General features: G+C 37.0%; 2 protein-coding genes across 7 annotated transcripts in view; one reads left to right on the top strand and one right to left on the bottom strand.

Annotated features, from left to right (window-relative positions):
• The window catches only part of ATP13A4 (ATPase 13A4), a 136,316-nt gene that overhangs the window by 57,164 nt on the left and 55,003 nt on the right, over positions 1 to 24,149 (bottom strand). For all 6 annotated transcript variants that reach the window (XM_081072700.1, XM_081072701.1, XM_081072702.1 and 3 more), the window contains 4 exons: positions 22,032 to 22,101; positions 4,659 to 4,793; positions 1,891 to 2,061; positions 885 to 1,042 (listed from right to left, as the gene is read on the bottom strand). In XM_081072700.1, the coding sequence (XP_080928826.1) occupies positions 885 to 1,042; positions 1,891 to 2,061; positions 4,659 to 4,793; positions 22,032 to 22,101 (534 nt within the window). The remainder of the gene's footprint in view (positions 1 to 884; positions 1,043 to 1,890; positions 2,062 to 4,658; positions 4,794 to 22,031; positions 22,102 to 24,149) is intronic.
• Positions 7,756 to 9,244, top strand: LOC308507577 (heterogeneous nuclear ribonucleoprotein A3-like). Its single transcript, XM_081072756.1, has one exon. It carries the CDS (start codon positions 7,788 to 7,790, stop codon positions 8,862 to 8,864), a length of 1,077 nt encoding a protein of 358 aa, XP_080928882.1. The 5' UTR covers positions 7,756 to 7,787; the 3' UTR covers positions 8,865 to 9,244.

The raw sequence follows: 24,149 nt of genomic DNA, 5'->3' as shown, positions 1-24,149 counted from the left end.
TTGTTTGATGATAGCCAATCAGACAGGTGTAAGGTTGTATCCCATTGTGGCTTTTATTTGCGTTTCTCTGATGATTAGTGATGTTGAGCATCTTTGGGCAAATCGAGTATTCTCCTACTGAAGCTCAGTAACAAGTCTCAAGAGAAAATACCTCAGGTGGGGGAAGTAAGTGAATTCAGGTCTGTAGAGACTTTTCTGCTGCTTCTATATTCTTTAAAAGGCTAAGGTTCCTTTTAAGAGCAGTGTCAGCTGCTTAAATCTGAGATGCCTTTTCCTTGTTTTGATCTCCGAATTTACTCTCTAGTTGTTGAAGTAGCGTTAATCTTTGTGATACTATTACTTCATGTCTTTCAGAAAGGTGAATTTCTTGAGCAAATAAGTGAGTCATCTTTATTTGAGCTGTCTTACAAGTTCTTCTTGGCTAAAGAGATAGAGACCTAGAGAAGTGCTCTGAAGGTTAGAGGCTGAGGGTAAATCACCTGGTTGGTGCAAAAGTTGAAGGTGCCTCGATGGTGAACACACAATGTGACATACAGATGATGTCTTACAGAACTGTACACCTGAAACCTATGTAATGTTACTAACCTTTGTCACCCCAACTCACTTTAATTGGGCAAAAAAAAAGTTGAAGGTGCCTGGGAGACCCCCTCTGATTTCTTCCACAAACTTAACAAAGTTTTATCCCACTAAGTCTAACTGTTACGATGGAACTTGGTGACGAATTGCTTGTATCGGAGAGCTGGGCGTATATAGGCAAGTTTCAGTGTTTGGCTTTGTTTTCCAGATTTATAAACCACACCTTAGATTGAGGTCAACATCTAGAGTATAAAATACATAAAGGTGAGTGTATGTGTGCACGTGGTAAAACAACATAAGCAGCTTACCCCACTGAGCACGTAGACACACAAAGTGTAGATCATCCCGATGGTGGCTATCCCTACGAGGCACAGGAGGAACCTGACGGCATCCCTGTATAGCTTGAAATTCATCGGCTTGGGATAGAGAATGGATCTCACGAGGTCCCCCTTTGCAGTGTTGAATCCTGAAAAGGCAAACACACACCGCACCTTCTCAGGGTGACAAATCCTACTGTAGTGCTCTCCTAAACCTCAATATTGCCTTTGTTTTCTCTAGAGATATTTAAAGTGTTTAGACCCAAATGCAATTAAAGGATAACTGGGAAAATACCTAAGGGCCACAATGGAAATATCTATTTCAGAGCCTATTACTCTCTGGCCTTCCTTCCCTCTAATTTCAATTTCAGTGCATCCCAGACATAGAAGAGCACTCGACTGCGGACAGAGCACAGCTTTTCCAAATATAGGTGCATTTTAAGGAAATGACTCATGAGCGTGCACGCACCTACACCCCCACACACAAACACATACACACACGTACATACTGAAGTCACTTGAATGTAAATTAAATGGCTCAGTAGATACTTGTGCACTCAATTTCTAATACTTCTCAGTGTCCAGTTTTCATTCACTAGCCCTTCCTAGAAGGAACTTGGGATGTGGGGTTAGAGCCGGGGTTAGGTCCAGTTCTGTCACTTACTGGCTGTATGATTTGTTAAATTTCACTTGAATTGTGTGGCGCCCAGACTACTAATGTACAAAGGAGGAACAGTAGGCATCTTTGTTCTGCTGGTGTGATATGTACAAATAGTTTGTAAACTACAAAGCATACAAATAGTGATTATTGTCATTAATATTATTATTTTTAAAAGGCATATGCCGCAGTTCAAAACCAGATTTAAAATACGCAGATTCAATATATTTGATTTGTTATCTAAAGAGTGCTCCTTACCTAATAAATTTAAGACACTAGACAAACTGAACAAACATATTTCATTAAAATAACAAAATGAAGTAATTGGTGCTAACTAACCAGTCTGCAGTACCACCGCTCTCGCGGGCCCGGAGCAAGCTCCCCTGGACTGGAGAACCTCTGTTCCACAGAAGAGGACGTGCCGTTTGTAATCCGCTTCACTCTGTGTTTTCCAGGGCACAGAGCTCTCTATCTTAGGTAATGGAGTTTTAGTGACTGGAATACTTTCTCCTACAGAAAATAAGCATCTCATTTTATGAGGTGGGATGCCTTCACTCATTTAAATCATATATACACTCACTTATTATATGGTCAATGTTTATTTGTGAGCCTGCCCCATGGCAGGGAAAACCCTCAGTATTGTGAATACAAGGAGAAACATAGTTCTTATTTTAAAGAGGTTCATTGTCCAGAAAAGGACACAGACATGTAAACAAATAAGGATAATGCCGTACTATACATACTATGAGTATTGTAAAATCAAACATGTATGCTAAAATAGACTGAAAATAACCACGTAGGGAATAGCAAGTTGTGCAGTCTTGCTGTGGGGTGTTGGAAATAAAGGGCTATGAGAGCTATGTAGGAGCCAAAGCATGGAGGGCCTTAAGTGCATGTGTTTCAGTGTTTAAATGTTTTTCTCTTGGCACTAGTGTCAGAAGGTGGATGGGGAAATGTTTAGCTGTTTCATTCAGGAGAGTGTATCGTATTTATGTATAAGAGTGCACTCTGTCTGCAGCACAGGGAATGAATTAAAGCCTAGCAAGGTTAGAGGCTGGACATCCAATTGGTAACTGGTCACAAGAGTTCCCACTGGAGCAGATGAAATCTGAACCATGGCCGCTGGCAGTGAGAGTGGAAAGGAACTGCTGGATTTGAGGAATAAGAAAGTAAAAAACGACAAAATTTACAGAAGATTTTGATATTGGCAGATTATTGGGACAGAGGGATTGAAAGTGGCTTCCTAGTTTCCGACTTGGGAGAATGAGCATAGGGTGGCATTCATTATCAATATAGCGATAAAAAGTAGAAAGAAGAGTTGTCTTTTGGTCACTGTGAGCTAGAGGTGCCTTGTGGAATACCATGCTGAGATGCCATGTAGCCAGTTAGCAATTTATTTGGGTCTGGAGCGCAGGAGAGAGGTTTGACCAGGGATGTTTAGTCAGAGTTCATCAGCTTATAGATGATAATTAAGGCAATGAAAAGAGACAAGATTGCTTGGGTGAAAAGAGAAAAAGACCAGGACATAGCCCTGAGAAGCAGCAACAACCAAGGAGATGGAAGGAGAGGAACAGCACAGGAAGCTGAGCTATGCGGTTGGTGGTAGAAGAACTTGGAGAGACAGCATTGTCTTGGAAAGTTGAGGAAAAGAGAGTTTTTAGAAGGAAGAGATAGAGACAACAGTCAAAAAGAGCAGAGAGGCCCATCAAAAAATTTAAAGAATCCATCGGATTTGGCAGTTGGGATATTAGCGACTTTTGCCAGTGCAGGAGGAAGAGCAGATTACAGAGGGTTGAAATGCTAATACAGGTGGTAAATGAAGTTGTGAAAGTAGCTATGGCCTGTTCTGAAGATCAAAGCTTGCAAAGCCTTCCACTGGTGTTTGCAGAGTGGGCAGTATAAAGTCAGACATATGTTCCGGTACACTTGGGCCACTTTCATTATGAAAACTGTACCCGTACGAGGCATTACAAAAGTCCCAGCACTAAGGAATTTTATAAATCTATGGATTCTTTAGAGGAAGGAACCAGACCTGTCGTGCTTTCTTCGCTTTTTTTGTTTGTTTTGTTAAGTTCACATAGGAAAAAAGATGTGCGTTTATGTTTTCATTTCATGCCTTTGTGGTCTGCCCAAGAAAAATGGATTTGATTTGGACTGCAAATGGAACCACAGTACATCACTGTGTATTCATAGCCTTCTGTTCCATCTCTGAAAAAAGACTTTATGGCTCTTCTTTATCTTACAGAAATATTGGCACACCATCTCCTCATAAATGCATGTATAAATGAATACTCAAAGCACTGTGGCCTTGAACAAGTCACTTCTTTCTGGACTTCAGTTTCCATATCTATGAGATGCCATGACCTCTAAGATCCCTCCCCGCTCTGACATGCTATTTAAAAATGAAATATAGTTGGTTCAAAATAACCAGTGTGTATTTTGAAAATAACAGATTTGCCAAATCCTGCATCATGAACTTTTCAACATTTTCAAAGCAAGATGTGAAGAGCTTGATGTCTGGATTTCGAGATGTCCTTAAATATTTTTAAACTTGGGCCGGCCAGTTTGCTCAGTGGTTAGAGCGTGGGGCTCATAAAACCAATGTCACCAGTTCGATTCCCACATGGGCCAGTGAGCTGCGCCCTCCACAACTAGATTGAAAACAATGACTTGATGCGGAGCTGATGGGTCTTGGAAAAAGACACGGTTCCCCAGTATTTCACAATAAAAAAATTAAAAAAAAAATGTTTCAAACCCTCCAAATTTACCTGAAGACATATTTTATATAAAAATACTAAACATAAAAGCCATAGATGATTCTGAAACATCTAATGACCTCTATAATTTAGGATAAAATGACAGGGTTGTAATAACGCTTTGTTCAAGAAGAAAAAGCTAAATACTCAAAAAGTCACGACTGTGTGAAACTTAGCACACAGAAAGCAGCTTTGATTTGAACTCTCAGATAGAACCAGGGCAGGACTGTTAGTAAGATTTGTGGGAATAGGAAAGTTCTATAGCAGTGCCAAGCTTTGCCATTGTCATTCAAGGAGAAGAGGAGCCTGGGAGAGCCAGCAGAGGCGGTAAGCTGTGAGATAGAACCGCACCTGTTAGCATGCCTTCATCTACCACACAACTGCCATCAATCAGAACAGCATCACATGGCATTTGCACCTTGTTCCCCGACAAAATTAATAGATCTCCAGGGACCAGGAAGCGTGATTCCAGCTCTTGGACACCAGCTGAAAGTGTGAGAAGAGAGTTGAGTCAGTTTTTTCCCCACAAAAACACACCTACCTAAATAGGCAATCAATTAAAAAGCAATCAGGGCACAACATTGATTCAAAATCCAGAAACAATAAGAAAAAAAGTAATAAATTCAGTTACATAAAATAATAATTTAAAAAAAAAACTTTGTGTGGCAGAAATAAATAAGAAAGAAAAAAATCTAATGACAAAATCAGAAAATATGTTTGAAACTTACATTATAGACAAAGATTAATACTCCTAATATATAGAGTTCCAAAAAAAAAGAGATGTAGCAAATGACTGTATAGCAAAATGGCTAGAGATGTTAACAGATAGTTCATACACACACACATACACACACACACACACACACACACACAGATTGCAAGATAGGTATCCATGCCGGGGGCTGAGTGAGGTGGGGTGGGGGTGGCAGCCCACTGTGGGTATTTGAACCTAAGGAAGATGGACAGGTGACTGACAAGTGCAAGGTGTCAGAACCCAAGAAGGGAGAGAAGGACTCCTATGGTGGCATTGGCCTTGTGTGAAATGTTGGAGTCCGAGCAGAGTGAAACAGGTGAAAAGGTATCTATATGGGAGTGGGGGGTGGAGAAGGAGGGGAGCATCAGCAGTGATGGATGATAGGTTATATCCAGGCAGGATTGATACAGGAGTAGACATAATGAGATTAGTGGGCGTCAGGTTCCTCATTGAAGAAAGAAGTTACAAATATAAATAAAAATGAAACTAGAATGAACTTTGTGGTATTGAATTAGAATTGGAGGCAACAGTATGAATTGATTGTTTTCAATAGACAGACAAATAATATAGATGTAAATGTGTATGTATTTAATATATGTATACATGCATATATTTATATACATCATATATACATATATATGTATGCATGAGTGTATTATATATATATATATTTTTTTTTTGCTTGCTTGTTTTTTATACTTATATTTTCTAATTCTCTTCTCTGAGAGGGCCTGGGAGCAGTGAAACCCCAATAAAAATGTGCATATACTACAAAGTTTGGTACTTTCCCCCACAAAAGAATCAAGATTCCTAAAGAAATAGCTGATAATAAAGCTGGACCAAGAAAAGTATAATATAAGCTAAAATATTCCACTAGACATTAAGTAAGAAAGTACTCAAAGAATGATGGAGTCAAATCACGAAGATATCAAAGCCAACTCAAAGGGCTCTTGCTGCATAAATCTATAACAATTTGAACATCATAGTAAATTATGATAATAATGAACTATAACCTATCATATAAAATAGGAATTAATGAGTCCATAATGACATAAGTAAATGAATAAATAAATGAGGAGAAAAGATATCTTTTCCTTATAGTAAATGGCAATTCATTAATATAGAAGGAAAGATAAAATTAGAAAATCACCATTTGGCAACTATCAACTCAATAATTAATTTAGCCAAGAAACATCAATGGATACTAAAACTAGTGGGTGAAAATTTGATGAAGATGATTCATTTATATAGTTTCAAAGTATCTCTTAACAAAATAACTACCAATTACAAAAAGTGTAAATTTACAATAGAGAAAGCTGGCAGACACCATTTAATTAAGTAATTCAAGTTTTACATCACCAGTAATAGGACAAATTTAAATTATGCACCACCTGAGGACACACTCTCAACTTGTGTGATATTTGAGCTAAAAACACATAACCTGATTTTAACTAAGAGGGGACATCAAACAAATCCAAATTGAGGAACATTCTACAAAATAACTAGAGTCAAAAGAGTCAAGATCGTAAAAGTCAAGGAAAGATTGAAGAAAATTAAATAGGCATGACAAAGAACAGTATGGTGTGATCCTGGATCCTTCCCTATAAAAAAACATAATTGAGACAATTGGTGAAATATGAATGGGTCTGGGCATTAATTGGAATTAATATAAGAATATCCCTTTCTGATATTAATGTATGCACAGTCATTTATATAGAAGAATACCCTTGTCTTTAAGAAATATACACTAAAGTATTTGGGGATCATGGAGCCACATCGTATCAGCAACTTATTCTCAAATGGCTCAGGAAAAACAATTATCTGACCTCTTCTTGCAACAACTATGTAAGTTTTAAATTACTTATTTTTAAACAAAGAAAAGAAAGAAAAAAGAAATATACATAAGATAACATTGCTCACCTATCTGAATGGAAAAAATATAAAAGTTTGCCAGCATATTCTGTTGGCAAGGCCAGGAGGAAACAAGACTTTCACCCATTTCTGGTACAAATACAAACTGGTACAATGTCTAAGGAAAGAAATTTGACAATATGTACCTTTCAAAAATACAAATGCATTTATTCTTTAACTCAGCAATTTTACCTCTCAAAATCTATACCCAAGATAGACTGGCAAAAAGTATGAAAAGACATACACACAAGGTGTTTTTTTACAGCACTATTTGTAATAGTAACAGACTAAAAAATAATCCTTCAGTAGAGAACTGATTGGGTAAACAATGGTTCCTCCACACAAAACAGTGCTATACAGTTGAAATAATAAATGAAGAATATCCTTATACAAATATCCTGCTATGACGGCATCCCTGGGAAACATAGTTAAGCATGTAAAATGCTTTAAAATGCACCAGGAAATATAAGTTAAGTGTTGTGTGTTATCTTAAAAATGAAAGTATTAATATGTATCCTATTCTGTAAATATACCACATAGCTATGAATATTAAATATAATTTGTATTTTTAAATTTAAGAATAAACCAAAAACAAACAAAAATGATTAACTATAGAGAGAATGAGTACACAAGGTAGAGAGTAGAGGGAGAGGAACTAGAATCACCTGAATGTCTGCTGTTTTACAGATTTAACTTTCAAACCATGTAGATATTTTATATAATATCTACACAAACTAATACAAATATAAATTTGAAAAACTAACACCAGGGTCCCATATTGAACTCGAGTTGGAAGAGGCGAGTCCGGTCTCAAAATGGAGGGCCATGATCCAAAGGAACCAGAGCAGTTGAGAAAACTGTTTATTGGTGGTCTGAGCTTTGAAACTACAGATGATAGTTTAAGAGAACATTTTGAGAAATGGGGCACACTCACGGATTGTGTGGTGATGAGAGATCCCCAAACAAAACGTTCCAGGGGCTTTGGTTTTGTTACTTACTCTTGTGTTGAAGAGGTGGATGCAGCGATGTGTGCTCGACCACACAAGGTTGATGGGCGTGTAGTGGAACCAAAGAGAGCTGTTTCTAGAGAGGATTCTGTAAAGCCTGGTGCCCATCTAACAGTGAAGAAAATTTTTGTTGGTGGTATTAAAGAAGATACAGAAGAATATAATTTGAGAGACTACTTTGAAAAGTATGGCAAGATTGAAACCATAGAAGTTATGGAAGACAGGCAGAGTGGGAAAAAAAGAGGATTTGCTTTTGTAACTTTTGATGATCATGATACAGTTGATAAAATTGTTGTTCAGAAATACCACACTATTAATGGGCATAATTGTGAAGTGAAAAAGGCTCTTTCTAAACAAGAAATGCAGTCTGCTGGATCACAAAGAGGTCGTGGAGGTGGATCTGGCAACTTTATGGGTCGCGGAGGAAACTTTGGAGGTGGTGGGGGTAACTTTGGTCGCGGTGGAAACTTTGGTGGAAGAGGAGGCTATGGTGGTGGCGGTGGCAGCAGAGGTAGTTACGGAGGAGGTGATGGTGGATATAATGGATTTGGAGGTGATGGTGGCAACTATGGCGGTGGTCCTGGCTATAGCACTAGAGGAGGCTATGGTGGAGGAGGAGGGCCAGGCTATGGAAACCAAGGAGGCGGTGGATATGGCGGCGGCGGCGGTGGAGGAGGATATGACGGTTACAATGAAGGGAATTTTGGCGGTAACTATGGTGGTGGTGGGAACTACAATGATTTTGGAAATTATAGTGGACAACAACAATCAAATTATGGACCCATGAAGGGGGGCAGTTTTGGTGGAAGAAGCTCGGGCAGTCCCTATGGTGGTGGTTATGGATCTGGTGGTGGAAGTGGTGGATATGGTAGCAGAAGGTTCTAAAAACTCAGCAGAAAAGGGCTACAGTTCTTAGCAGGAGAGAGAGCGAGGAGTTGTCAGGAAAGCTGCAGGTTACTTTGAGACAGTCGTCCCAAATGCATTAGAGGAACTGTAAAAATCTGCCACAGAAGGAACGATGATCCATAGTCAGAAAAGTTACTGCAGCTTAAACAGGAAACCCTTCTTGTTCAGGACTGTCATAGCCACAGTTTGCAAAAAGTGCAGCTATTGATTAATGCAATGTAGTGTCAATTAGATGTACATTCCTGAGGTCTTTTATCTGTTGTAGCTTTGTCTTTTTCTTTTTCTTTTCATTACATCAGGTATATTGCCCTGTAAATTGTGGTAGTGGTACCAGGAATAAAAAATTAAGGAATTTTTAACTTTTCAAAAAAAAAAAAAAAAAAAAAAACTAACACTAAAGTCTAAAGTAAAATGAATGAGATAACCTATCATGTTGTTGGCATAACCATACACAGAAGAACTACTTTGAGTGACTTTAAGACATGATTTTTTTAAAAAAAAAGTATAACTTGACTGTATATTCCTAATGATATATCACAAACAAGAAAAGAAGAACTCTAAAAAAAAAAAAAAAATTCAGGAATCATATTGTTGCTGGAGTGTTAGTTTGTTATTCTGAGATTATTGTAAATAATGGGATAAAGCAAATGAGTTATTTGTTACTGTAATTGAGAATCAAGATTTTGGGTACGGACAGGCTGAATTACAATCAACAAAGTTAAGCAAAAAGCCAATAGTTCTCAACTTGAATTGAAAATGTCACTATGAACTCATAATGTATTTTATTTTGAAAATATTATTTCCTAGTTATGTCTTCTGAAAGTGCGTAGAAACAGTAATACCATAGAAATGAGCACTCCTAATGTTCTGATTGATGTCTCTAAGTACCACATAGAATAGCTCTTTGGAAAAATGAATGTATTTTGATTTGGAGCAGGAATTGTTCAAGATGAGTCTGAAATACTTTGCCATATCAGAAACGTTCAAAGACTACTGGAGTCATGTCAAAAGAACTCAGGGGCCAATCAAAAGAGGCTCTGAATGGCCAAAAATGAAGTAATATGAAAAAGAATAAGAATAAAAACTGCACTTTTAATACATGCTTGGCCTGCTTGGCTTTGTTCACAAGGCTTTGTTCCTACATCCTGGAATGCCTACCCACTCTCCAACAACACACTTGAAAGAGAAAGAAAGAAGAAGAAAGACTAGGATACCTCCTGGAAATTTAATTGTTTGCCTGTAAGAATTTCCTAAGTCACTGGCCAGAAGTATTGTTCCAAAATTAGGGGGCTTGATCCGCTCTCTGGCTTCCCTCCCGGAAATGCCATAAGGACGCATTCAAGACTTTCTCCCTTCCCTTGCTGACATCCCAGACAACAGCAGGCCAATTTCTCGCTGGGGTGACATCATAGGAATGGTGACAGTGGGGTGCATTTTTTGAGTTCTCCTCCAGATCTTATCACAAACGGGATATATAACCCATCAAAGGACTCTCTGCTCATCACGCAGAACAGCTAAGAGACTCGTGCAAGGATTACTTGAAGGTGCGCAAATTGGGTGAGCAGGGGAAGAGGGAAAGGAGCAGAGTGGAGACACAGCCCGCATCTGCAGCGGTGGAAACGCGGTCCACATCCGCAGCTGCAGAGACGCAGGGGATCCCAGGACGAAACAGAGAACACAAAAGCCAGAAGGTGGGCTCTTTCCCTGCATCCCACAGCTCATCTTTCCCGCCGAGGGGGCAGCTAGTTGGGCCCTAGGTCGGACTAAGGACACAAACTCCATACCTGCGTCCCTCTCCCTCCTCCCAATCCTACCCCAACCCTTCCAGAGACTTAAACTGGTCCCTGAACTGAGTAGTAGTGTCAGATTACAGAGGAACCTTAGTGCTCAGGCTCTGGGAAGGCTAGCAGGCAGCTCTGACCCAGGGAAGAGGCTGGGAAGAGTGTGATTTTTGCTGGGCTTGGAGAGAAGAGACTCCTCTAACCCCAGCCACCACCTTTTATGGTCTGCGGGAAGAGTGTGACATGGCTGGGCTGGGAGAGAGAAGACCCCTCCGTCCCCAGCCCCCACCCTTTCTGGCCTGCCTAGGGCAGGGCACTTACATCTGCAGAGGCACTCTCAGGGATCAGCAGTAAGTGGCAGACACAGCTCCTGGCTTTCAGCAGCTCAGAAATCTCCCACCTGCCCCCCCCCCACACACACACGGAAGAAGTCCCCTAAGACTCAGGAGAACTGGACACAGGGCTGGTGGTGCTACTCTCAGTGTGCATATGTGTAGGCAAGGGCAGAAACTGCCCTGAATTTGTAAAAACTACCATCCAGACCCCTCAGCCCCACGCATCTAAATCTGCAGTCCCAAAGTCACTCTGGGTACCAGGTGACCGGCTCTGCCTGCATAATACGCAGGGGACTTTTTGGTACAGCAGAAGACAACCTGGAGATTACTTGGTGGGCTTAAGCCAAGACTGGCGCTGCTTTTTGTTTTGCTTTGTTTTGTTTTGTTTTGTCTTTATATCTTTGATATCTTTGCCTGTGTTGAGTGGCGGTTGTCGGTTGTTTTTACATGTGAATGTATTTGATTTTTTTCTTTGTTGTTATTGTTGCTGTTGTGCTTGGTGATTTGCTTGGTTCTGAAATTGCCCTACCAGGGCCAAGCTTGAGAGGCACAAGATTCAACATATCCAGAGGCCAACTCCGGACCAAACCAGAGTACTACCGGGTTTGACCTACAAGTCACACACCCAGAGGGAATTCTCTACAGGCACAAAAGCCCATAGAGGCCAAACCACAGTTAAGCGGTCAACCCTCACGCAGCAGAACACCCTGTGGTGGGCAGAGCCAAGTCTCACAACTAGTCACCCTAGGAGTTAATCCCACCTACTCACAAGCGAAAGCAATTAAAGATCTTCTTTAACAGGACAATATACACAAAACAAGAGTCACCTTTGGAGCACACACAGAGGAGAAAAATGAAGTAGTGCAAATCAAATATAAAGAACACATACTACATAAGATAACCCAGCAAGAAATAAGAACTCTAGAGGATCTACCTAATACATCTAAGCAAACACAGAGTGTCAGCCAGAATGGGGAAACAAAGAAACATGTCCAAATAAAAGAAGAGAAGAAACCTCCAGAAATGGAACCAAATGAAACAGAGATAACCAACCTATCAGAGACAGAGTTCAGAACACTGGTGATAAGAATGTTTAAGGAGCTTAGAGACGACATAAAGAAGGATAGAGAAATCATAATGAACAACCAGTTAGAACTAAAGAACACAATTACCAAAATAAAGAATTCACTTGAAGGAATTAACAGCAGGTTAGATGAAGCAGAGAATCGAATCAGCGACTTAGAAGACAAGTTAGCAGAGATCACCCAAACAGAACAACAGAAAGAAAAAAGAATAAAAAACAATGAAGATGGTTTAAGAGACCTCTGGGATAACATCAAGCACAACAACATGTGCATCATAGGAATACCAGAAGGTGAAAAGAGGAAGCAAGGGATTGAGAACATATTTGAAGTAATAATGTCTGAAAACTTCCCTAACCTGATGAAGGAAACCAACATACAAGCCCAGGAAGTGCAGAGAGTTCCAACCAGGATAAACCCAAACAGGTCCACACCAAGACACATTATAATTAAAATGGCAAAGCTTAAAGACAAAGAGAGAATCCTAAAAGCAGCAAGACAAAGACAGAGGGTTACATACAAGGGAACTCCCATAAGACTATCAAATGACTTTTCTACAGAAACATTGAAGGCCAGGAGGGAGTGGCAGGAGATACTCAAAGTGATGGAAAACAAAGGCCTACAACCTAAATTGCTTTATCCAGCAAGGCTATCATTTAAAGTTGATGGAGAGATAAAGAGCTCCCCAGAAAAGAATAAGCTAAAGGAATTTATTACCACCAAGCCAGCATTTCAAGAAATACTAAAAGGACTTCTGTAAATAAAAGAAAGATGAAAACAACCTAACTACAAATTTAAAAATGGCAATAACTGTGTACATATCAATAATCACTTTAAATGTAAACGGATTAAATGCTCCAATCAAGAGACATAGGGTGGCTGAGTGGATAAGAAACCAAGACCCTTGTATATGGAGCATACAAGAGACTCACCTCAGATCAAAAGACACACACAGGCTGAAAGTGAAGGGTTGGAGTAAGATATTTCACTCAAATGGAAATGAGAAAAAAGCTGGAGTTGCAATACTTATATCTGACAAAATAGACTTTAAAATGAAGAACATATTAAAAGACGAAGATGGGCACTATATAATAATAAAGTGATCGATCTGACAAGAGGACATAAACTTAGTAAACATCTATGCACCCAACATAGGAGCACCTAAATATATAGAACAGATACTGACTGACATAAAGACAGAGATCAACAGTAACACTATCATAGTAGGGGACTTCAACACACCTCTGACAACAAGGGGCAGGTCTTCCAGACAGAAAATCAATATGGAAACAACAGCCTTAAATGATACATTGGACCATTTGGATTTAATCGATATTTTCAAAGCATTTCACTCCAATGCTGCAAAATACAAGTTCTTCTCAAGAGCACATGGAACATCTTCCAAGATAGACTATATGTTAGGCCACCAAACAAGTCTTGATAAATTTAAGAAAATTGAAATCATACCAATTGTCTTCTTTGACCACAGTGTTATGAAATTAGAAATGGACTACAGGAAGAAAACTGGAAGACTCACCAATTCATGGAGGCTGAATAACATGTTACTAAATAATGAATGGGTCAAACAGGAGATCAAGGAAGAAATCAAAAGATATCTCGAGACAAATGAGAATGAAAACACGACAACTCAAAATCTATGGGATGCTGCGAAAGCAGTCCTAAGAGGGAAATTCATAGCATTGCAGGCCTACCTAAAGAAACAAGAAACATCACTAATCGACAGTTTATCTTCACACTTAAGGGTTCTGGAAAAAGAACAGCAAAATAAGCCCAAAGGGAGCACAAGGAAGGAGATAATGAAGATCAGAGCAGAAATAAATAAAATAGAAACCAGAAAAAAATACAAAACATCAATGAATCCAAGAGTTGTTTCTTAGAGAAGATAAACAAAATTGACAAACCTTTAGCCAGACTCATTAAAAAAAAGAGAGGACCCAAATTAATAAAATCAGAAATGAAAGAGGAGAAGTGACAACAGACACCGCAGAAATACAAAAAAATTTAAGAAATTACTATGAGCAACTATATACCAACAAATTTGACAATCTGGAAAAAATGGACAATTTTCTAGATGCGTACAACCTTCCACGGCTAACTCAAGAAGAAACAGAAAACCTGAATAGACTGATTACCACCAGGGAAATTGAATCAGTAATCAACAATCTCCCAACAAACAAAAGCCCTGGACCAGATGCCTTTACAGGTGAATTTTACAAAACGTTCAAAAAAGAATTATCACCTATTTTCCTCAAGCTCTTCCAAAAAATCCAGAAGGAGGGAAGACTCCCAAACACTTTTTACGAAGCCACTATCACCCTGATCCCAAAATCAGACAAAGACACCACAAAAAAAGAAAACTACAGGCCGATATCGCTAATGAACATAGATGCAAAAATCCTCAACAAAATATTAGCGAACAGAATTCAGCCACACATTAAAAAGATCATACACCATGATCAAGTGGGATTCATCCCTGGTATGCAAGGGTGGTTCAACATCCGCAAACCAATTAATGTGATACACCACATTAACAAAATGAAAAATAAAAATCACATGATCATATCAATAGATGCAGAAGAAGCATTTGGTAAAATCCAGTAGCCATTTATGATAAAAACCCTTAAGAAAGTGGGAATAGAGGGATCATATCTCAACATAATAAAGGCCATATATGATAATCCCACAGCTAACATCATACTCAATGGGGAAAAGCTAACTATTCCCCCTAAGATCAGAAACAAGGCAAGGTTGCCCACTTTTTCCACTTCTATTCAACATAGTGCTGGAAGTTCTAGCCACAGCAATCAGACAAGAAAAAGAAATAAAAGGCATCCAAATTGGTAAGGAGGAAGTAAAATTGTCATTATATGCAGATGATATGATATTATATAGAGAGAACCCTAAAGACTCCACCAAGAAACTATTAGAGCTGATAGATGAATTTAGTAAAGTAGCAGGATACAAAATTAATATTCAGAAATGAGTTGCATTTGTATATACCAATAATAAAACATCAGAAGGAGAAATTAAAAAAGCAATCCCATTTACTATTGCTCCAAAAGCTATAAAATACCTGGGAATAAATTTAACCAAAGAAGTAAAAGATCTGTACTCAGAAAATTATAAGACACTGAAGAAAGAAATGAAAGAAGATACAAATAGTTGGAAACACATACTATGTTTATGGATAGGAAGAATTAATATGGTTAGAATTTCCGTAATGCCTAAGGCAATATACATATTCAACGCAATACCTATCAAACTACCAACGATGTTTTTCACAGAAATAGAACATATAATCCTAAAATTTATATGGGACCATAAAAGACCCCGGATAGCCTCAGAAATCTTGAGAAATAAGAATAAAGTAGGAGGTATAACAATACCTGACATCAAATTATACTACATGGCTACAGTAATCAAAACAGCATGGCACTGGCATAAAAACAGACACATAGATCAATGGAACAGAATAGAGAGTCCAGAAATAAATCCATGCTTATATGGCCATTTAATCTACGACAATGGAAGCAGGAATGTACGGTGGGGTAAAGACAGTCTATTCAATAAATGGTGCTGGGAAACCTGGACAGACACATTCAAAAAAATGAAGCTGGACCACCTCCTTACACCATATACAAAAATAAATTCAAAATGGGTTAAAGACTTAAATGTAAGATCTGAAACCATAAAATACCTGGAAGAAAATATAGAAAGAAACTTCACAGACATTACCTGGAGTAAGATTTTTACTGACATATCCTCTCACACGAGGGAAGTAAGAGAAAAAATAAACATGTGGGATTACATCAAACTAAAAAGTTTTTTCACAGCAAAGGCAACCATCAATAAAACAAAAAGGGATCCTATTGAATGGGAAAAGGTATTTGCCAATGATATATCTGATAAGGGGTTAATATCACAAATTTATAAAAAAACTCACTCAACTCAACTCCAAAAAAACAAACAACCCAATTTAAAAAATGGGCAGAGGACATGAAGAGACATTTTTCTAAAAAGGACATACAGATGGCAAACAGACATATTAAGAAATGCTCAACCTCACTAACCATCAGAGAAATGCAAATAAAAACCACAATGAGATACCACCTCATCCCAGTCAAAATGGCTATCATCAATAAATCAACAAACAACAAGTGCTGGCACGGATATGGAGAAAAGGGAACCCTTGTGCACTGTTGGTGGGATTGCAGATTGGTGCAGCCACTATGGAAAACAGTATGGAGATATCTCAAAACTCTGAAAATGGACCTACCTTCTGATCCAGCAATTCCACTCCTAGATATCTATCTGGAGAAATCCAAAACTCTAATTCAAAACAATTTATGCACTCCTATGTTTATTGCAGCACTATACACAATAGCCAAGACATGGAAACAACCGAAATGCCCATTGGTAGATGACTGGATTAAGAAACTGTGGTACATTTATACAATGGAGTATTACGCAGCCATAAAGAAGAAAGAAATCTTACCATTTTCAACAACATGGATGGACCCAGAGAACATTATGTTAAGTAAAATAAATCATACAGAGAAAGACAAATACCATATGATCTCACTTATATGTGGAATCTAAAGAAAAGAATAAGTGAATGAACTAATCAGAAACAGTTTTGGAGACAAAGAGGAAAAACTGAGGGTTGCTAGATGCGCAGGGGGGAGGGGATAAGGGGGAAGGTGAGGGGATTAGAAAACAGTCGGTAACCACAAGATAGCCACGGTGTTTGAAAATTAATTTGGGGAACATAATCAATAATGTTGTAAAGATTTTGTAGAGTATCCGATGGACATGGATGGTCCCATTTGGGAGACCACCTCAGGGATGATGTAGATGCCTGATCACTGCACTGTACACCTGAAGCTGAACAATAATGAATGCCAACTATAAATATATATATATATATATATATATATATATATATATATATATATATATACATACACATATATATGTGTGTATATATATATATATATGTATGTATACACTTACAAGAAGCGGAGTACAGCATTAGGAATAGAGACAGTGGAAATGTAATGGCTCTGTGCAATGTCAGAGGGATAGTGGATGGAGGGAGGGGGGTTCACACAATGTGAGGGATATAAATGATAAACGTCTAAGTATTTGTCTTGTGCACCTGAAACTAATTTAAAAAAAGGTAAAAAAAAAAAAAAAAAAAAAGGTTAAAAAATAAAGAATAAAAACTGCAATGGATGGAAATGTACCAAACAGGTTTAACATTATACATCCACAATAACACTAAAAAATCTTTCGGAAAATACTAGAGGATCAATTCATTATTTTGAAAGCTGGTAGATAAAGAGAAATAGTCTGATTTTTTTTTATTCTTTCTTAAACAAAGTGAATATCAGGATAATGAACAGTAGTTGAGGAGGGATATTTCTCTTTGCAGAATTATTCCATTTCATATATGAAGACGGAATGATAGAAGTAGAAATTTGAAACTCCTAATGAAATAATAAATCTAAGTCATAAGCATTTTGTGTTTGCTAATATAACACAAAGAAGACAATCAAATATTACGTATAAGAAGTATTCTTGCCAATACTCAAGCGTCAGATCTAGCTATCAATTTATAAGAAGTATAAGGAATAGAAAATGATGTCAAACAACTCCATGAGTATGCAGTCAACATCATCTAAACTGTGGAAACCATAGGATGAACCACTTACTTTCTTCAATAAAAAATTTGCAAGAAAAAATAAGATATGGAGCAGGGAATGTGTCAATTAAAATAAATTTGAGACTTATCAGCCAATTATAGTATATGGACTTTTTTTGGATTCTGATTTGAACACTTATGTATTATATATTATATACATTGTGTGTATACATATATATATATATATATATATATATATATATATATATCTACATCTATATTTATATCTATATAGTCACATAAGCACACTTGTGATTCAATTGATTAATTTTTTCTTTTTTTCTCTTTTTTTCTCTTTTTTCTCAGTTATTTGTATCCACTTTTAATAATGATATGCTATGAAAACACTTGGCATACCATCACAGCCATTTCAAAGGGAACACTTTACTTTTGTATGGTGTCTGGCTGTGTGAGCTACTGGTAAAAAGCACACAGTATTCAGCCATGCCTAATTGATAAATTTTTAACACAGCTTGTATAGCTGATGATTTTTTTTAATTATGAAGGGGTTTTTTTTAGATGTGATAAAGGAATTAAAAAGAAATCTTTATCTTTTTGTTTACACTGAAATTTTTTTGAAAGAAATGATGTGGCATTTGGAATAGTTCAAAAATAATCCAAGGTGAGGGAGGAAGTAGAACAGATGAAAAAAAAAGATTTGGTGAGTTTATAATCATTGAATCTGAGTGATAAGTACATAGGATTTCATTATCATAGTTTCTCAATTGTTGTATATGTTCAAAGACAAGACGATGACCAGAACATTTTTAAAAGATGAAGCTTCACTACTAGCTAAGATGTAACAAAAATGACCAGATTTATCTATCCACCTGAAAAAACGAACAAAAATTGTACAAAATATATGAAACAATGGTTTTCAAAGAAATGGGAAACAAATGAAGGTGGCCTACAGTTGCTCAACTTACTGCCTTTTGAGTGTTTCCAGATTGCTATGGCATGAAGGGTAACCCAGATAAAGTCCAGAGGACTCCCTGAGTTCAGTACAGAGATGAGAATCTATGGTGATTAAGGTGGCTTGAGTTCACAGAACACAATACTGGAAAAGAGACAACTGCACAGAGGGAGAACTACAAAGACCTGAAGAGGCTCCGCCTTTACCATTCAGCAGACTAGTAATCAGCACATGTATATGAGGGAACTACTAGCAAATGAACAATTGGACATTTACATTTAAAAATATCATTTACAATAGCATCAAAATATGAAATACTTAGGAATAACTCTGAGAAAGATTGTGAAAGACCCATTCATTGAAACCTGCAAAACAGTACTAAGAAAAATCAAAGAAGACCTAAATAAATGGAGAGATATACGATGTCTATGGGTCACAAGATCAAATTTGTTAATATGTCAATTTTCCACAAATTGATTTATAGATTCAATACAATTGACAGGTTGATTCTAAAAGTCATAAGGAAATGCAAAAGGTCTAATATTGCCAAAACAACTCTGAAAAAGAACAAAGCTGGAGGACAAATATCTTATTTCAGGACTTATTATAAAGCTACATTGTGTGGCATTGGTATAAAAGCAGGCAAATAGATCAATAGAATAGAATAGGAAGGCCAGAAATAGCTCCACCCAGGTATAAGCAACTAATTTTTAACAAAGCTGCAAAGGCAATTTGGTGGGGAAAAAAGTAGTCTTTTCAACAAATGGCTATCTATTTGGATATCTATTTGCCAAAACATTTGGATATCTATCTGCCAAAAATAAACTTCAATTAAAAAAAACTCAAAATACATTGTAGACCTAAATATAAAACCTAACGCTGTAAAACTTCTAAAAGACAATATAGGAAATCTTGATGACTTTGGATTACACAAAGATATCTTAGGTATGACACAAAAAGCATGATCCACAAAAGAAAAATTGATAAATTGACCTTTAATAAAAATAAAAAATCTGCCCTTCAAAACTTACTGTGAAGACAATGAAAAGATAAGTTATAGACTGAAGGAAAATATTTGCAAATCGTATCTGATAAAAGATTTGTATTGAGGATATAGAAAGAACTTTCAAAATTTAATAACAAGAAAACAATCTAATAAGAGATTTGAACAGACACTTAAAAAGATGTCTGATGCCATTAGTCATTAAGAAAATGCAAATTGAAAAAAAAAATGATATAATCACACACCTCTTAAATGAAAAAGACTGACCACATCAAGTGCGGGCAAGAATGTGGAGCAACTGAAACTCTTATACACAGGTGGGGATGTAAAATGGTACAACCATTTTGGAAACAGTTTGGTGCTTTCTTTAAAAGTTAAACATTTTTCTACTGTATGACCTAGCCATTCCACAGTTAGTTATTTTCTGATAAGAAATGAAAGTATATATCTATACAATGACTTAAACCCAAATGTTCATAGTGGCATTATCTGTAAGAGCCCAAACTAGAAACAACCTAAATTTCCATCAACAAGTGAGTAGATGGACAAATCCATACAATGGGATTATACTCAGGAATAAAATGAACTATTGATATACTTAACAAAATAGATGGATTTCAAAATATTTATAAACTTTGATCCCACTAAAATTAATCTGAAATATGAAAGACAAAATATGTATACTGTACTATATAATGCCATTTATGTAAAATTCTAAACATAAAAACTGGTTGCCTGAGGATGGGGATGGGTAGAAAAAAGTTGAGAGGGAAGATTACAAACAGGCACAAGGTAACTTTTAGGGGTAATGGATAGTCATTATCTTTCTTGTGGTGATTTTCACAGGTGTGTGTATGTCAAAACTATGAAATTATACACTTTAAATGTGATCTCAAGTCTCTCATCTCTTTAAGTAAATACACAGGAAAAGATGCATATGAAAATGAGAGTAGTTGGAACAATTAGAAATGTCACTTAAATCTTTTTTCTGATTCCATATGGACAACACATAGATCTAAAATAATGGGGCTTACAGCCCTGGGCCTTGTGCTGAGCTGTCCCAGGCCCAGTACTGGTGACAGTTAACCTCTGTTCACAGCATGGCTTCTCCCACATGCCTCTAGGTCTAGCACAGGCAGCCACCAACCACAGATCACTTTGTAGCTCCTACCAGGTTGCACCAGGCTGATCATAGACAGCAGCTGACCTTGGCCTGCATGGAAACCCCTCCTAAGAGACATTGGAACCAATACACCTGGAGGCTGGCTTCAGACCACTATAAGCTCCACAAGTGGCACACCCAAAGGGTTGTCTCAACAGGCACATGAGCTCACTGGGGTGAATCCCATTCTTTGGATTCATCCCACACATAACAGCTCATGCCCTGCAGGTATGGCCAGTCCTTACAGCCAGTCACCCTGAGAGTCAATCCCATCCACTGATGTGCTAACAGGAGTCAAGGCTCAGCTACAACAGGAGGGCACACACAGCCCACACAAGGGACACTCCTGGAGCACACAGCGCAGGTATCAGGGAGACTGCATCACTGGATCACAAAGGACACCTACTATATAAGACCAGCCAGCAAAGACTGAGAGACATAGGAGGTCTACCTAATACACAGACATGAGCAAAGAGAGGCATCCCAAATGAGAAAACAAAGAAACATGTCCCAAATGAAAGAACAGTAGAAAACTCCAGAAAAAAATAATTAAGTGAAATGGAGGCAAGCAACCTATCAGGGACAGAGTTCAAAATACTGGTTATAAGGATACTCAAGGAACTTAGTGAGAATTTCAACAGAAATAGTAAGCATAAAAAAATAAAAGAACACAGAAACCATATCATTGGCAAAGTTTAAAGACAAAGAAAGAATCCTAAAAGCAGCAAAGGAAAAGTAACTAGTTACATACAAGGAGCTCCCAAAGACTGTCAGCTGGTTGCTAAACTTTGTAGAAACTTTGCAGGCCAGAAGAACTGGCACAAAATATTCAAAGTGATGAAAAGTAAGGACCTATAACCAAGAGTACTCTATCCAGCAAGCCTGTCATTTAAAATTGGAGGAGAGATAAAGAGCTTCCCAGACAAGAAAAAGCTAAAGGAGTTCACCAAACCAGCATTACATGGTATGTTAGAGAGACTTCTTTAAGAGGAAAAAAATAAATAAATAAAAATAAAAATATGAATATTAAAATGGTAATAACTATACATGTACCCATCAATATCACTTTAAATGTAAATGGATTAAATGTTCCAATCAAAATAAATTAGTTAAAAATAAAAATAAAATAAAATAATGGGACTTACCTTTTCTCCCACATACAGAGACTGTAATGCTATTATGTGACTCAACTAGACCATGGAGTTTTACAGATTGCTGAAAAGTAGGGAAAATGGAAAAACGGTTATGTATTTGAGGAGGTCCCAGGTATTATTCATTAAAGTGCTAGCCTTCTTTAAATATGGAGCACTGTCTTGTTGCCAACTGAATGTACTAGTTAAAAACAAGACTGGCTAAAAACAAGCTTATTACTTGATTATAAAAGCAACCACCTTATAGTCTTCACTCAGCAATAAGAGTATATATTCTTTAGAAAGGAATTTCCCACCATGCTCTTCCACTCAAAAGAGTTTTTGATAATCATAAATTTGTGTTAGTTGTTTAAGTAGATAAGTAAAATCAAGAACTTTAATCAAGATATATATTTGTACCTAAATATCTTCAAGAAATAAGAATTATTTTAGTTTGGGGATATCCCATATCAGCATTCTTAATCTATAAGTTTTTAAGGAGTTTTATGGTTCCTACTATTTATTTGTAGAATTTATTGTTCTAATATATTAAATACATGGGACATTAAGAGTGAATCAATAAGAGGAAACAAAAGAAAAATATAATAAAATTATATATGATTCCACATTTATTAAGAAACTTATTGTGGGGGCGGCTGGATGGCTCAGTTGGTTGGAGCCCGAGCTCTGAGCAACAGGATTGCCGGTTCGATTTCCACATGGGCCAGTGGGCTGCGCCCTCCACAGCTAGATTGAAGGACAACTACTTGGAGCTGATGGGCCCTGGAGAAGCACAGTTCCCCAATATTCCCCAATAATATTAAAAAAAAAAAAACTTATTGTGTAAGACCTTCTACCTGGTTCTGAGGTGTTAAAGATCCCCATCTTGTAGTGTGTTTGTTTTTTTATTCTGATTTTGTCATTTAAGACACTTCCTAAATCTCCTAGTTTCAAATCATTTACAAATCTGATTAATATGTCCTAACATTGATTAATAGAATAGATAAGGTCAAAGACAGTGTTCTGCTATTAACTCATTCTTTTATTCATTTATGAATTCACTCAACATTTACTGAACAACTTTTATGTGTCCAGGACTATGGTAACAGGTAGGGATAGAATGGTTAACAACAACAACAAAAATATGGTTCTTACCATCAAGGAATTTACAAATTACCAGGAGAAATACATTTACTAAAATAATCACATATACATATACAATCAGTAATGATAAGAAAAAAAATAAGGTGCTTTTGGGTATGTATAGCCAATGGAAGCAATAGAAATCTTCCCTGTAGAAGGGTTATTGACTCAAATATTGTGTGTGATCTAAGAGTCTGGAATTCAAAAGAGATATATGGACTTAAGATATATATATATATATACATACATACATATATATATATGTATATATATGTATGTATGTATATATATATATATTTGAAAATCATATGCATATGACTTTAGAAGTCATTGGTATATGCAACCATAAAAATAATGAAGAATCTCCCAGTATACTCATATGGAATGACTCAGGACATATTATTATTAATAATAATAAAGCTAGGTAGAAAATTATGCAATTATGCTTCATTTTACACAAGAAAAAAGAAAACAAAATACATGTATTTGTATTTGCTTAAATTTTCTTCTACAATTTTTTTTTTTTGAAAAATGCACAAGAAACTAATAAAAGTGGCTGAAAAAGTGGAGAGGGAGAGGAAGATAGAGCATACCTGGTGTACAAGATGAAGTATGCATTGTATACATTGTCATATTGTTTTGATGTGAGACACCCATTTTAAAAACTGGCCAAGTGGAGGAGGATGAATTATAAATGAGAATGGAACAGAGCAACTAGAGAGAATGGAGCATGTGTTGTCACTGAAGCCAAAGGGAAATAGTACTTCAAAAAGAAACACTGGAGGCATTAACTGTGTCAAATGCAACTGAGAGTTTTAGTGAAATTTGCACTGGAAATAAAAGTGTCCACTGTGGGAAGGGGACCATAAAATCAGCAAGCAAAACATCAGCAATCCAGTAAAAATTAATGAAGTACGGGAACACAGTTCATAGTAAAAGAAATGCAAATAGCTTAAAATATGAGCAAGTGCTCAACTCATAATGGCAAAC

This window comes from Rhinolophus hipposideros, assembly GCF_964194185.1.
Source record: "Rhinolophus hipposideros genome assembly, chromosome: 2".
Lineage (NCBI taxonomy): Eukaryota > Metazoa > Chordata > Mammalia > Chiroptera > Rhinolophidae > Rhinolophus > Rhinolophus hipposideros.
This window is presented reverse-complemented; position numbering and strand designations above follow the sequence as displayed.